The 15,601-nt window shown below is 39.9% G+C and overlaps 1 protein-coding gene across 1 annotated transcript in view; it reads left to right on the top strand.

The window, feature by feature from the left end:
* Positions 1-9,345, top strand: part of NCKIPSD (NCK interacting protein with SH3 domain) — a 105,505-nt gene extending 96,160 nt beyond the window's left edge. Inside the window, exons 9-13 of the mRNA XM_063426225.1 lie at positions 493-573; positions 1,766-1,894; positions 4,777-4,869; positions 4,998-5,170; positions 6,997-9,345. Coding sequence (XP_063282295.1) covers positions 493-573; positions 1,766-1,894; positions 4,777-4,869; positions 4,998-5,170; positions 6,997-7,200 — 680 coding nt within the window. The 3' untranslated portion in view covers positions 7,201-9,345. The remainder of the gene's footprint in view (positions 1-492; positions 574-1,765; positions 1,895-4,776; positions 4,870-4,997; positions 5,171-6,996) is intronic.
* Positions 9,346-15,601: the final 6,256 nt, after the last annotated feature.

Below are 15,601 nucleotides of genomic sequence, written 5' to 3'. Positions count from 1 at the left end.
TGTGATGGTCTGATCCAATTACAGTGCTTCCCCATAGGATTGGCTGAGACTGACAAAGAGGCAGATCAGGGGCAGAGCCAGCACAATTCAAACACAGCCCTGGCCAATCAGCATCTCCTCATAGAGATGAACTGAATCAATGAATCTCTATGAGGAAAGTTCAGTGTCTGCATGCAGAGGGGGGAGATACTAAATCAATGTGTTTACATGAGAGAGGCTGCAGGGAGCTATAGTTCTCACCTGAACAACCTCATTAAGCTGAAGTTGTTCAGGTAACTATAGTGTTCCTTTAAGTAGAATTCACTTATTGGAGTTAACTCTGAGTGCACATGCATTCATTCTCCCAATGCCTTCCTATGGGAAAGCATTGGATTGCCAAAGATCATCAATCTATATGATGCCTGTGTTTCATAAGTATAAACACAAAAATATCATAAAAATTTTGATTGTAAATGCTTTGGTTAAATGTAGTTGTATTGTCTCCCCTTCCAGAGCACCAGAAGATGTGTTACTCTGCTTTAGTCTTATCGATGATTTTCTCTATGGGAGAGCCTCTTCCATACCACCATTATGGTAAGTATCCATTATAGTATGTTTTAAACATTTCCTTTTTTTTTCACTTCTAGGTGACTTTGAGTGACGTTCCCTTGTAGCACTGTAACTTTGTTTGTTGCCCTAAGTGTCAGAATAAAACCTAGTCTACAATGCAATTGCCGGATGTTTTAGACGCCATACTGAAGAGTCCCAGAGGGGGAGCTCTTTCGTTACAATAATCTCACTTAATGCCAGTTAGATGTTTGCAGAACTCAATAATCAATTTAAGATTAGCTTTGGGTTGTGCTTTTATTTTTCTAAAAATCACTGCAGCTTTAAAGTTCATTAATTACCTGTCCTGCCATCCTGCCATATAAATTACATTACCTCTGAAATGCTGTACATGCAGGCACATCACTTTTAAAATAATGTGCATGCATCATACAGACTTTCTGTACATATGCCTGGAACATCATGGTTACACAATGTTGCCCTGGTTGTAAAAACAGGTATGTTTTTTTTTTTTGTTTTGTTTTTTAACATCGTCACACAAAAGTCATAGCATTTAAAGGACGCACTGGGTACAGCTACAGCGTACTGTAGCCACTTAGGTGACCTCTAAATTAAAGTTTCCCAGAGCCTCTTTAACCCCCTTAAGGACCAAAACTCTGCAATAAAAGGGAATCATGACATGTCACACATTTCATGTGTCCTTAAGGGGTTAAGTAATATTTAAATGTATCAAATTCTAAGTGCAACAAAAAATTATCAGTTGCAGACACTTTAAAAAGACAACTTATATGTGAGTGCTACAAATTTTCTACTTTCAATTAGAAAAGCAATATTTTTTTATTTTAGTTTTTTACTTTACTTTAGCAATATTCATACCCATAATTCTAGTTGATTGCTAGTATGTTTTTCATAAGGCAGCTGTTTCAGCGGAAAGGCCTGCCAACTATACAGATGTGGAAACGATGGATTAACTTGCACCATGCCGGTGGCCGTCAGGGGCATGCGTTGCTCATGGAACTTGTTTAGTAAAGGCGGCACTGTCTTTCTTCCTTCAGGCATGCTTTAAATCTCCTTCTGGCATTGGTGATGATTTGTTTTGATCCAGTTCATGAGTTGTGACATATGTTATGTTCATAGTGCTCACAATCATTGAACCGAGACATGAGTCATGCACCAGCTGTGAATATAAACACATCTATGTTACTCTTGTTGTGAACAGAACATCTGAACTCCCAGTTTGTCCAGTTCCTGTTGGACGTTATTGAGAACGGTTTGCCATCTGATGTTACGGAGCAGCTGCCGGACCTGTTTATCAATGTGCTTCTGGCTTTTAACCTTCATATACCAGGTGTGAGCTCAGTATGTCTCATTGAACATAACATTCAAGTGTTTGTGTGTGTTTGTACAGGTAGGAATGATTTGACTATACTGAATTTCCTTTAACCCTTTAGATGTAATTCACCCGACAAAGCTGTGATAATACCCTTTACTACTCCCATTCTCTGTTACTCTATAAAAGAGCCAGCATCCATTAACTGAAGCAAAGTTCATGCAAAACATAACGAAGCAGGATGGCTAGCAGTTTTATAGTCACTATATCTCATCATGGGGGGGAAGTATCTGCACTAACCCTAAATTTGTGTACCAGCCCAAAAATTAAAAAGGGGTATGCATAAATTTTAAAAAAGTCCCCTAAGTCAATTTTAAATGTTTATTGTCCATGTAACGCAAAAAAAGTTACAAAGTTTCAAATCATACTCCTCTTCATTATCATTCTAGTGTAAAATAAAAAAATGCAGAATCAAACTTCCTATATGTGCAATTAACTCATTAAAAATACATTTGTAGTGGGGAGGTGGAGCTTAGCGGCAAACCAGAGCAGTTGCCAATTTCACCAGTTAAGCAACAAGCATACAATCTGCTAATTAACGGCCGACCTACCGTCCATCCACAGACGAACAAGTTGGATACACACGCGGGGCATCCTGTCGATCCTGTCCTTTCTTTCACTCCCCGGGCAAGAAATACAGCTGCAAAGGCCTACCGCAGAGTGGAACAACCCCTGGAGTTCGCCGGAGGATTACCAGAGGGGAGTGCAGCTGCAATCCTAGATTCCACACACCGAACCCCATACTCTTGAGTAGATGGGGCAACGGTCACAAAAAATTACCATGCTCGCAACCAAACCGCAACGCAACATCAGTCTCATGCTGCAATCTCTCCTGCTGGCCCAGTCTCTGGCTCCCCCGGAGGCCTCCCCCACGCAATCCATAGACAGGGATTCCACACAGAGCCTGGCTACCAGGGTAGACTACACAGGCTACTGGACGCCCTATCCCTGCCACTAAACAGGACATTCAGGACATGCTGACTGGGCTACAACTAAACCTGAGACATATGTGGGAAGCAGACTTGAAGGTTTTTGCAACTGAGGTACAAGCAGTGCAAACCCGCACCCAAGCCACAGAAGAAGAGATACAGGGCATAAAACAAGGCATGGATTCTCTAAACAACACGGTGCGCCAACTGCAAGCCTCACATGATAACCTCATCCGGCAAGTTACCCTGCTGAACGACAGAGGTAGAAGGAAAAACTTAAAAATCGGGGGTATCAGGGTCTGTGCCTCTGGAAGAACACACTTCATCAGGCGCCTAGTGACCTCACTACTACCCACGAAACAAGCCAAACATTTCACATTTGATGGCATTATCCTAAGATGTCAAACCCTATCTGATAAGATGGCCTTAATGGCAGTACTTAAAGGACAGACGCCTTATGATTTTGAATGGAGCCAAATAGCATTTTTTCAGGACTTAAGCAGAGCCACACTACTTTGGCTAAAGAGCATGCAGCCTATTACCATCCACCTCCAGATGGCGGGACTCCCATACAGATGGTCCACCCCACGGTCATTGTGGGTCACCAAAGCCGGTAAAACATACAAAATCTTTGACCCCAGGAAGGGACCTACCCTGCGAGCAACCTTGGGACTCTCTAATCGTATCACTACCAAACCGAGCTCACTAAGTCCCCACCTCCAGGCTGCTGACACCACACGTACCTCAACACCGGGAGATGAGAGAAGCTCCACGACATAAGGCTTGAACTCTTAAGACCAGCAAACCCATATCTCTCTATGTTTTATAGTTTCTGTTTGTTTAGTTTCTGCTTGTTTCTGCCACAAGCCCGTACTACCAGGGCTCTTTTGCCTCCAGCATGGAGAACACAAACCCCGCCGGTTTCGGCGATCGCTCACCACTCAGATGATATATCTCTTCCCCCCATGGTAAAGGGGTAATACCCTCAGGAAATGACTTACATGGTAAAGGGGTAAGACCCTCAGGGAAGCACTTACATTGAGCACCCTCAACATACTGGATAAAGCATCACACTAATTGCTCCGTCCACAAAGAGTGGTCCCAAGCAACTATTCTCACGCTACACACATGATGGCTTTTACCTAGTCTATTCCATAGTTATTCATTTAGAGTGCTGTCACATTTTAGTAGACTACCCAATGCGTGATAGTCCAAGCGATCTCTTTAGGCGCAAGTGACTAAGACACCACACTTACCTTCATAGCTTAATTTGATGCCAGACACCTCACCAAGAGTCTCACACACAGCTAGTCTACCTCGAACGAGAAATGTATGAACAGTATAACATGTTACAACCTAAATTTTGAAGTTCCTAACACATGATGAAACCTTATAACTGCCTAGCGCACTCATAACTGCGCAATGTTATTATATGTCGTAACTACGATTGGACCTGTTAAGTGCCTGTTAATATTACTTTGTTATCTTATTAACATGTTCCAGACTATGCTAAACCATTTGCACTGAAAAAATGAAAATGAAAGATTTATAAATAAAAAAGTACATTGAAGTGAATAAAATAAAATAAAATAATAAAGTGCCATAATATTGAAAAGACTCTAGCCCATTTAATAATCTGGGTTCCCAATAAAAATATAAATCAAATATATTTTGTAATGGAACTTCACCTACTTAGTGATTTCATATAGTGCAGACTATCAGAACACACATACAGAGATTTAAAGTCAAGGGCTCTAGATGAGATGCATAAATATATAGCTGCTTATACAAAAGGCCAGCTATGAATGGTCCATACAACACGTATCTATTTTCCAATAGATCAAGATTCTGAACTGAAGCTTGTTGCCCAGCATCTATTTAACCAAGAACATGTATTTTATCCTTTCACAGTCCCGGCAAACAACTTAATCATGAAAGCCTTATGCAAGGTCTCCAACGTCAAGATTTTCACAGAGAAGCTGCTGTTGCTGTTGAATAGAGGTGGTAAGTGTCTAGATACTTGTGCTTTCTAGCCTGCTGTACTTTGTCTAAAGACCATTCTATGTGGGGGAGCATTTCAAAGTGAAGCCACCTTTTATCTGAATCTTCTTTTGTTTCCATTTCTCGGGTAGATGATCCAGTTTGCATCTTCAAGCACCAGCCTCAGCCCCCACATTCTGTCCTGAAGATCCTCCAGGATGTTTTCTCCAGCAAAGACACCGCAAATCTCTTTTACCATTCGGATATGATGGTTCTAATCGACATAATTGTGCGTCAGATTGCCGACCTCTCACCTGGAGATAAGGTGAGCTCTGGGAAGGAAGAGAGTTCTCACTTAGTTTAATCAGCGATGTGGGGCTAGGTTAGGAGCCTCTATACTACAGTGCATTGCATTTTTGTTGGGGGTGGGGAGAGGATTAATAAGAATACATTGGAGCAGGCTTCCCCAAACTCCTCCAAATGTTGCTGAACTACAACTCCCATGATTCTCAGCCTATCTATTTAATTCATAGAATCATGGGAGTTGTAGTTCAGCAACATCTGGAGGGCCGGAGTTTGGGAAAGTCTGCATTAGAGTAATGAAAAATAAACCTGTTGACTTGGGTAGCTACTCACATAATGCATAAATAGTAGTAATTGTGTAGAATTAAAAAGAAAAGGTGAATTGGAACCCATTACATTGTAATGCATTCTATAGATAATTTAATCAAAAATACTTTTTAAATGAAAAATAATAGCTTGCAAGATTTCACATGGTCTGTGTGCATTAACCTATGGATTTGTTAAACAAAAAAAAAAACACATGTATTGCATGAATTCCAACATGACATTACATTTTTCATATCCTTCTTCTGTGTTGATCCTCAATTATCTGTGCTGTTAAAGCAATGATATTTACATAATTGATTTCCACTATTGTGATTTGTGATATTTACAGTCTGTGTGGGAATGTAGACATACGTCTTCATTTTCCTCTTTTTTATCTTGCAGTTCCGCAGTACTGCAAATGTGACATGGGAACATGTTAATTAAAAGTTTCATACAAGATACAGAATGGACACTATAACAGCCACAATAAATAGTATAAATCTTTTATTAGAACAACTGAATCAATCAATACATAAAAGGACAAAGCAACAGAAAAGGCAAACAGTACACCACACAGTAATTACCTAAATATCACAAGCCTCAAGACAGAAACACGAGCCACCAATCCCCCCCAACGTCTCGGCACCTACTGGTTGGTCAGACACCCTTGATAAAGGCAACCAGTAGGTGCCCAAACAATGGGGGGGAGGAGGGTTGGTGGCTAGTGTTTCTGTCTTGAGGCTTATGAGATTTAGGTAATTACTGTGTGGTTTGCAGTTGGCCTTTTTTGTTGCTTTGTCCTTTTATGTATTGATTGTTTCACTTGTTCTAATAAGACTATGAATCGTGGCTGTTATAGTGTGCATTCTGTATCTTGTAAAGATTGGTTTATTTAGGCATATTGGGGGAGCGCCTCTATAGTTTGCACCTAGCTGTTGTGTAGCATATTTTTTTGTCTCTCCATGTGTTTTTGGATATTATAATTAAAAGTAATATGTCATGTAGACGTGCTAGCCGTATTATTTTGTATTGATTTATAAACTCCCTTAAAATAAATATTTAGGATACCTAAGCTGTTAATTGCAGCCTCTCCCTCCTCAATTGCTTTCTCTGGTGATACTGTCACACTAGAAACTGAAAACTGCATGCAGTCATGTGATGGCACCTGGACGTTGAACTTGAACTAAAAGTAACCATTTCAGTGCAGTAATCCCTTACCTAAAGATGTAAATTTTGCACTGTGGGTCATGTATGTTCTGATGCAGTCAGGTAAAGAGGGAGCTTGAAATTAACTGCTTGGATTTAACGTGCCTGCAGGTTAGGAACTACTATTTTAGAGGTTTAAGAAACGGATTTGTTTGTGATGCATAGTCCATGCACTGCCCCTCTGGTAAAATACATTGATTCATTTATAATTTGCTATTTTTCTGTGCCTTTATTATGGCAAGTGCACTAGAGCACAGAAAAATCTTTAATATGTTGTACTGGGTTGTTTTTCCAATTGTAACACAAGAAGAATTGTGTGAACACTTTATCTTACAGCTACGGATGGAGTATCTCTCACTGATGCACTCCATCATTCGTTCAACCGACTACCTCCAACATCTGCACCGCCATCAGGACCTTCACGGAATCCTGCAGCGCATTTTATCTGAAGTAGAGGAAGAGCCGCACTGTCAGATGGATAAAATGATCGCTCAAGAAATATACAAAGAGTTCCCTGAGTTCAATCCAGAAAGTGGATAAACGTCAACGGATGTGGCAAATGATTTGGTTATCTCTACTAATCACTTATAACATCATCATATGCACCTTTTAACTACCTTTTAACTACCTTTTAACTGCACAGGAACATTTTGCTGTTAACCCTTGTCATTCTGAGGTGGTGTCATTTCAACAGTGCTGCTGTTTTGAAAAAAAAGAATCTTAGTTCAGCATACCTTTCTGCATTAAGTAGATTTCATATATGTGCATACAGTATTGTGTGGTTGTTGCAAAGATTTCTGTGCCAGGCTGCTCACTAAAAAGTACTTTGAGGCAATATTGGTCACAAGGTTTGAGAAAATGCAAAACCTGTCCAGTGTCTTTTTTAAAGCTACGAACACCACTATGTGAAACTGTTAATTTTTGGATTTTGCCCCACCTTTTTTTGACTAATCATCTCTTTGTTAGCACTGAAATTAGTAGGAATTACTTCAAACTGGATAAAAATAGCGTCTAACTTTTTTGATAGTACTTTGCCCATTGTTTTCGTTTTGTGTTTTTTCGTGTGTATAGATTATTAGCCTAACAAGCATAGTTTAGGTTACAAATCTCTTAACTTTGTTTCTAACAAACATTTCACGAATAAACTCATGCAGCTATCTACTCCAAGGTCTCTAGGTACCACGTGTGACATTGTTTCAGGGTCAGTATTGCAGCTTGCAGTTGAATGCCATAAGCGGATGATTTAAAAATGTCTTAACACACAGTAAATGTCTCCAATTCCTATAATTGCAGAATTCTACATATTTGAGTGGGTTCCTTTCTTTATTATTGATGTGTCTAATATAAATATCTCTAAATGTGTTTATAAATAGTAAAGAAATGACTTGCTTTGTAAGCAAATAACTGTCCTAGGGCGTTACCAGAATCATCCTTTATTTTCCCTAATATGACAAAAAAGTAGCATGGCAACCGGAGAGCAATGTTCACTCTAAGACTCAGGGAGGTTTACAATGCATTTATCAATAAAAGAGGTAATCTGCTTCCGTGTTTGCTAGGATAACAGAATAATAGACATAGTTTGCTATGCAATGCTCCAATATTAGCATATTACATATGTTTGCTTCTTTAACTTGGGTCATGTGTTCTAAGCATGAGGCGGGGACTAGGCATGTAGATTGTTCTAGGATTACATCACAATCTATGGACCTAAAATTCTGGTGCTTAGTGCAATAACCCACAGCTTAAAAATAGTTATTTACAGAGGGGTAATAATCATAACTCACTCGTTTATCTATACTATTGGTTGGTAAAGGAGAAAATATGCATAAAACCACAATTTCTGCCTGTCTGATACAAAATGTGTTTAGCAAGATTTTGCTGCTGCCGCAGTAAGTGAAGAGCCATTTTTTTGTAACCCATTTTACTTTAGAGGTGGTTGTGCCCAGTTCAGATGGGCTTCTACAAAACAACCCATATTCATTAGGCTTCTAGCATGGCATGCACAGAGTAACGCTTAAGGCTTTATTCACTAATAGTTGGTTGTAAGCCAAACTGCAAAGCATAGGCTAAAATGGAAACGGGTCTCTAACTCCACTACAGTTAAAGCTGGACTGTCATTCAATTCTGTCTACAATTTGGGCAATAAGAATGTTACTATTAGTAAGGGCCTCTATAGTTATATGAATTATTAGCTTTGGTACAGGGGACAAGTATACAGATTAGTAACATCACTGCACCCAGTGTAGAGAGTCACCCTGTGGATTGTATCGAACTCTGTATTAATAACAAAGGGAAGAAAAAGACTATGAATACCGAATTGCATAGATGAACATGAGGTAATGTCTCTCGAGTCAATACTGCTTGTTGACTCTAATGGGTGCATTACAGTACTACTTTACTGGATGTGCACTAGGTCCAGTCCTTTATTCACCTGCATTGCTACTTAACTCTGCCTGTAATTTTAATCAGTCCCTGGTGTAACTTTGCAAAAACAACAAACTGAGAATTTAATTCTATGGACCTTTCCTAAATGTCATAACGCCCACATCATCCGCTATGCAGAACAATGTCGTACAATGAACTTCATAATAAAGCATGCACTACAAAGGAAACTAACAAAAAAATGTCTGTCCTTTCTCCCTTTTTATATGTAATGAGTCATAGAAAATAAATTTGTTCGCTCTATTCTCTTTAAGGTTTTTTTGTATTCATTTTAATTAAAAACATCACGTCGATTAAAAGTAACATGATGTGTTGTAGACCTTGAGTAAATTTGAGTATAAGTTTAGGAATAAAATGAAGGACACAGGACATGGCTGAGTACTACACGATCATATAGAAGGGCTGCCAAATTTACCATGTTTTCCAATGTACAAACGTGATGCCATGTACAGTGTACCAATCTTATGGTACGGGATGGATGTCTGGTGTCTTATTAAATGGGCAAGCATCACTTGACAATTCAGATTTTTTTTTTTTTTTTTTTTTTTTAACCCTCAAGCAAACACTTGAAAACAAACATACAAACTGAATTTAAAACAAACACACAAAAACAACTTTGAAAATGATGTAATGTTTATAAACCTAGTCAAATTGCATTGTTGGGCTCACCTCTTATGGGAGTTTAACACTTCCCCCACCTCCCCCCATTTTAGTGTCAGACCAGTCTAGTAATGACAGACCCACAGGACATCATTGTGAAGCAGCAGGAGAAAGAAACCTGACACGCTAGTCACACTTCCTCTCTTCTCGCTCTGTCAGAATGTGGCAAGATAAATGTCTCCAAGCTGCACATGTGTGACTGTCAGTCATTCCCAGTGCACTTCTCCAGTATTCCTAGGGATAGGCCACTGATATAAATATACCTGGGACTCCATGGTGTGAGCATGAATTTAACCCTGCTCACACTGCATTGTAGCAATGGGAATTGAAATAAATATGGGAGTTTCTCAATTACAATCCTGAAACTGGTCTCTGCTGGCTAAATACTGCATTGTAAAATGACTCCATATGATTCGTAAAGGGTACCTGCAATGACAAAAACTTAAAGGGACACTGTAGGCACCCAGAACACTTCTGCCCATTGGAGTGGTCTGGGTTCCAACTCCCACTACCCTTAACCCTGCAGGGCAGAAACCACCGCCGAGGGACATCGGAGGGGGTCTCGGGTAAGTGACTGAAGGGGTTTTCACCCCTTCAGCAACCGGGGATGGGGGGTGGAAGGGAGAGGGGACCTGCAGTACCAGGAAAAGGATTGTTTATCTGGCACTGGAGTGTCCCTTTAATCTTAAATGCTAGATAGTGACATACAACTATGTCTTGCGCTAGTAGAATTACTAGCAACAAATCAGGGGTAAAAAATAAATTATAAAAAAAACCCTCCCACCCCCCTTCTCTCGGTTCAATCAGTGCCGATTGCCACATTTATAAAAAAGGCTGTGCTCTCGATGTCTGTTACTCTCCTGTTTGATTTCAGCCTAAGGGAAAGCAATTCCTGTAAGGGGACATAGTGATGAGATGCAGGCTCTGTGTGAGTGCAGCAGCACCAAGAGCGGAGAGAAACAGCCAGAATGATTTATTGCAGCAGGCAATCTGAGAATGTAGAGAGAACTTTTATTTATACCATGGGTGTCCAGCCTTTTGATTTCCCTGGGCCTCATTGAGCGAAGAGGAATAGTGTTGCGCTGCACAGCAAATATATAATGTAGTTTATGAATATAAGTAAATAAAAGCCCATTTCTTAATTTTGATATTTCAATTGTTTAGTAGATAACTCCCTTATTTGTTATTCTTATGTTGATATTGCCATGTTTATGGATACCAAATTAACGAGCAATCTACTAAATACACACATATGTATATACTGCCATTTGCCTCCAAGATCCTTGAGAGAGTTGTGAATGGGAGACTGACAGACTTCCTCAAATCCAACTCTCTGCTTGACCCACTTCAGTCTGGATTCTCTGCAAAATCCCATGGTCACTATTCTATCCTAATTATATTTAAATATATTTTTATTTTATTTTATTTGTACTACACTCCAAAGAATCCCAGGTGGGGATCATACCACCTACGCCCCTGTCATAGAGCAGTTAGTCTGCCCTATACATTGTGAGTATATTTTATTATATTTTATATACCTAATTTATTTTACTGAGAGCACTATTGCTGTTTTATTATATTCTCTCTGAGCTCCTGATACCATCTCCAAGAACACTCATCATATATGCCACAAGCGGGGATTGTACCGCTGTATGCCTACAACACTAGAGCTAGTAGAAGCTCTACCCAATGTGAGTGTATCTACTATATTTTAACATCTTTTACTCAACTTTTGGAACATACTACACCATTATTGTTTCCAGTTTTTTATCTCCCACTTGGCCGTCTGTTACGGCATAGAAGAGGACACTCACCGTATATATCCTACAAGCGGGGATAATACCGCTGAAAGCTATCCACACCAGAGCTGGATTAAGCTCTGCCAACTGTAAGTAAAACCGCTCCTATTTTTTTCATTTTGACACTTCTTGGATCACCCTGCATCACCATCATCCATCGCCCTCTCCTATATATTTGGACACTGCGAGGAGCAGAACCTCACAACTCCAGAGACCAACAATAGGATCCAAGTTTTACTCTATTGAACTCTGTTTTACCATCACTATCCTAACTAGGACTTTAATTTATTTACCCTGTTTACTGGCGCAGACCCATCCTTTGTTTGTTTGATCTTGTCTATATACTCCAAGGACACGTGAGGGAGACCTTGTTTGGGACTGCTGCCTTTTTCCTTTTCCTTTTTTTATTGTCCCTTACTTGTTTGGAGAGTTCCTTGGTCTTCATGGCAGTGTTTGGTTAGTGGTGCCTCTTGCTTAGGTGTTGCAGCCTCTGGGGCCTTTCAAAAAAGGTGTGTTTATGTAATGACAGATCATGTGACACTTAGATTGCACACAGGTGGACATCATTTCACTAATTATGTGACTTCTGAAGGTAATTGGTTGCACCAGAGCTTTTTATGGGCTTCATAACAAAGGGGATGAATACATACGCACATGCCAATTTTCTGTTTTCTATTTCTAAAAAATAGTTTTATGTATATATTTTTCTCATTTACTTCACCAACTTAGACTATTGTGTTCTGATTAGGCATGTGCATGGGGAAAATTTCCGGTTCGGTTTGGCATTCCGAAATTCGGGACTTCAGCAATTCAGAAATTCGGCAACTTAGGAACTTTGGAATTTCGGGACTTCTATTGCAGCCACTTAGTAGATAACTCCCTAATTCCATGTAATTAGGGAGTTCTCTACTTATTCATTCCTGTCATTACATTGACAGGCTAAGTAACTTACATTTTATATGAATGTATGTTACTTGATTGTTGTAAGTGTTGCAAATGCTTACAGCTGAATTCTGGCTATGTTTGTATACTTTTTATTTAAAATTGTATACAATGTAACATTCTTCTTTAACTGGGTAAGTATATTAGTACTTAAGCAATACTGTGCTTCGGCGCTTCGCACTTTGACACTTTGGAACTTCACACACTTCGGCACTTCGTAATTTCGGAACTTCGGGACCTCGGCAATTCGGCACTTCGGCCATTCAGAAGTAATTCATATTCGGACCGAAACGAATTGCACATATCTAGTTCTGATCCATCATATTAAATTCAGATTAATAAAACATTGAACTTAAGGCTGCAATGTAACAAATTGGTAAAAAGTCAAGGGGTAAATACTTTTGCAAGGCACTGTATACCCTGATGGTATCTGCAAATGGGAGGCAAAAAGAAACACAAGAAGCACTCCTAGTGCAATAAAGTTATAAAGATAATATAAATATGGAAAAACCTCTGTAGGTATTAAACTCACAAGTTAAGAGTGGTAACAGCCCCATTCAAAGCTATAACGCCCAGGCAGGATCAGTCGCTAGAGTGCGTGGGATCCAACAGATCCTCTGGTGACCCAGGTAACAGGTAAAAAAAACTTTATTATAATCCTTAAAAACACATCGAGCAGCAATAAGTCCACCATCTGCTCTCCAACCCCCTGGGAGTAAAGTGCAGTTGAAATATAACCGCCGTCCTTCTCCTTCAGATCGTAGCTGGTCTCACCGGTGTGCAAGCTTCAAACACTTCTGTGTTCCTGGTCCATGACGCGTTTCACCCCTCCTGGGGCTTTCTCAAATGAGCAGTATCTCCTCCCACCACTGTTTGTCTTTTTTAAGTTATTTAGCCATGATCCAATCAGCATATAATAGTCTCCACCTCACACAGAGGGAGTCTGTCCTATCAAAGTCCATTCAGTCCAAATAAAGTCTTTCATTCGTAAAGAGCTAACATTCAATTACAACATACCTCACACTATTTGCATGAAAATATTTACATAGGCAGTATCATAAAAAAAAATCTGCATATTAAAACAAGGAACCTATGTTCATTTCCCTATTACTATATCAACTTTCAAAAAAAGGGGGAAGATTGTCTAACCCAAAACTTAGGACAAGTCACTTATCTAAATGAAAATGTGACCTGTTCCTGTATGCTAAAAGATAAATAGTAAGTAAATCGATGGAAGTGTGTGAGGAAGCAAAAAAACAAAGAAATATATAAATATCAATATAAAAAATTAAAAATGCCAATATTAAAAATTAAAAGAGAGATAAAAACTGTGTAACTTTTTATAATATATTGTTTTAGTATTTTTTCTATTTTTTCACCTCCTGTCTACCTATAGATCTACACCTGTTTAGTCTTATTTTGCATGGCTTTGGGATTTATTGTATGAGTTGCCGACCTTTACAACCGTTGTTATCTCTCTTTTAATTTTTAATATCAATATTTTGAATTCTTTATATTGATATTTATATATTTCTTTTTTATTAAGAGGTCCACCCAGCCTCTCTACCTTGCTCTGGGAGGGCTGGAGTAGATTCTCTCCCTGGTGGCTAGTGTGGCTAGCGGTGGCTACTTTGCTGGGATCTTTCTGCACTCTTCCCTGACATGTCCAAGAGAGGTGGCGATGCCGGGATGACATAATATTCCAGCTACCGGCTCACTGCAGGGCGCGAGTCTGTGCTTCACAAACAGGGTTATGAAGGAGAGGTGTGTCTTACTGCCAGTGTAACTTCCCCTGAAAACATGATTGATGCTCTCAGACACGGGTAACAGAAATAAATGAAAATATGATCTTTTAATTGTATTAAGGGAAGAAACACTTAATTGTATAACATTAGTCAATCCACATTTTTAGAAAACTGCAAACCTATATCTGTCATGATTGGTTCACTTGAAGGGAAGGAACCATGATGGAATAGTTTACCAAGTTGTGAAATTCTCAGTTACCATTACACAAAACCTGCAATTTCCTTGAAGGGTTACTCAAATCACCATGACCACTTCAAGGATTTAAAGAAGTCATGATGGAAGGAGTCTGCATATGAAGTGTTTTTGTTTGAAACACTGCACATCCAGAGTTATTTTTCATTGTTTACAGGGGCTAGTTGCAATCCCAGCACACGTGACTTTAGCAGGCCAGAACTCTGTTCCATAGTAAAAATATGGGGGCACACCCTTAACATGCTTTTCTCAGGAATGGGGCTGCTATAGAGACCAAAATATATATACATAATACAGATTAAGTAACAACGCAGACTTACAAATACATTTTATAACACTACTTAAAACCAGTTGCCCGGAGGACGCACAAGCAAAGGGGCCTGACCGCATTGCCCATGTGCCAAGGCAAACTTTCATATCCCCTGCTGGCCCACTCAAAGCCGGTCCCGCTATTTGCCTTTCCAGCCAAGGGGGGAGATCAAAGAACTCCTTCACCTCCTCCGAGCTATTCATTCAGGAGATGGAGGACAGTTCATTGCTCCCGTGAGCAAGCTGTGTGGAGCGTTGCCGCACATTACTATGGCAACACTCCAACACAGCTCGCAAGAGGAGAGAAGTAATTCCTGCGCCTCCACTGGACCATCACGGTTTTGCAATGTCTCTAGTACCACCACTGCCCAAAGGTAAGAAGAAGGGGTGGGGGAGACATAAACTTCTTTTTTTTTTATTTTTTTTTTTATTCCTGGCACTATAGGATCTCTAAGTCCCCCCCACCCTCAGGGCCTCCCTCCTGCCAGGCTCTAGGGGGTGAAAGGAGTTAAATCTTACCTGTTTTCCCCCGCCATGCTCCCTCGGCGCGGGGAACTCTCCTCCTCCTTTTCGCCGTCAATGAGACAGCCACTAGAGGCTGGATTAACCCTAAAGTAAACATATTTTTTAATTAATCAGACTCCCCACAATTTAGACTTTATGCTCACACACACTGCACCCCCTCACACACCACAACCCTTAAACACACTGCAACCTCACACATATTGCACCTTCTCACACACACACTACACACTGCACTACTTTTCACACACACAACACACCTTAACACA

The sequence above is a fragment of the Pelobates fuscus genome, chromosome 7 (genome assembly GCF_036172605.1).
Source record: "Pelobates fuscus isolate aPelFus1 chromosome 7, aPelFus1.pri, whole genome shotgun sequence".
Lineage (NCBI taxonomy): Eukaryota > Metazoa > Chordata > Amphibia > Anura > Pelobatidae > Pelobates > Pelobates fuscus.
This window is presented reverse-complemented; position numbering and strand designations above follow the sequence as displayed.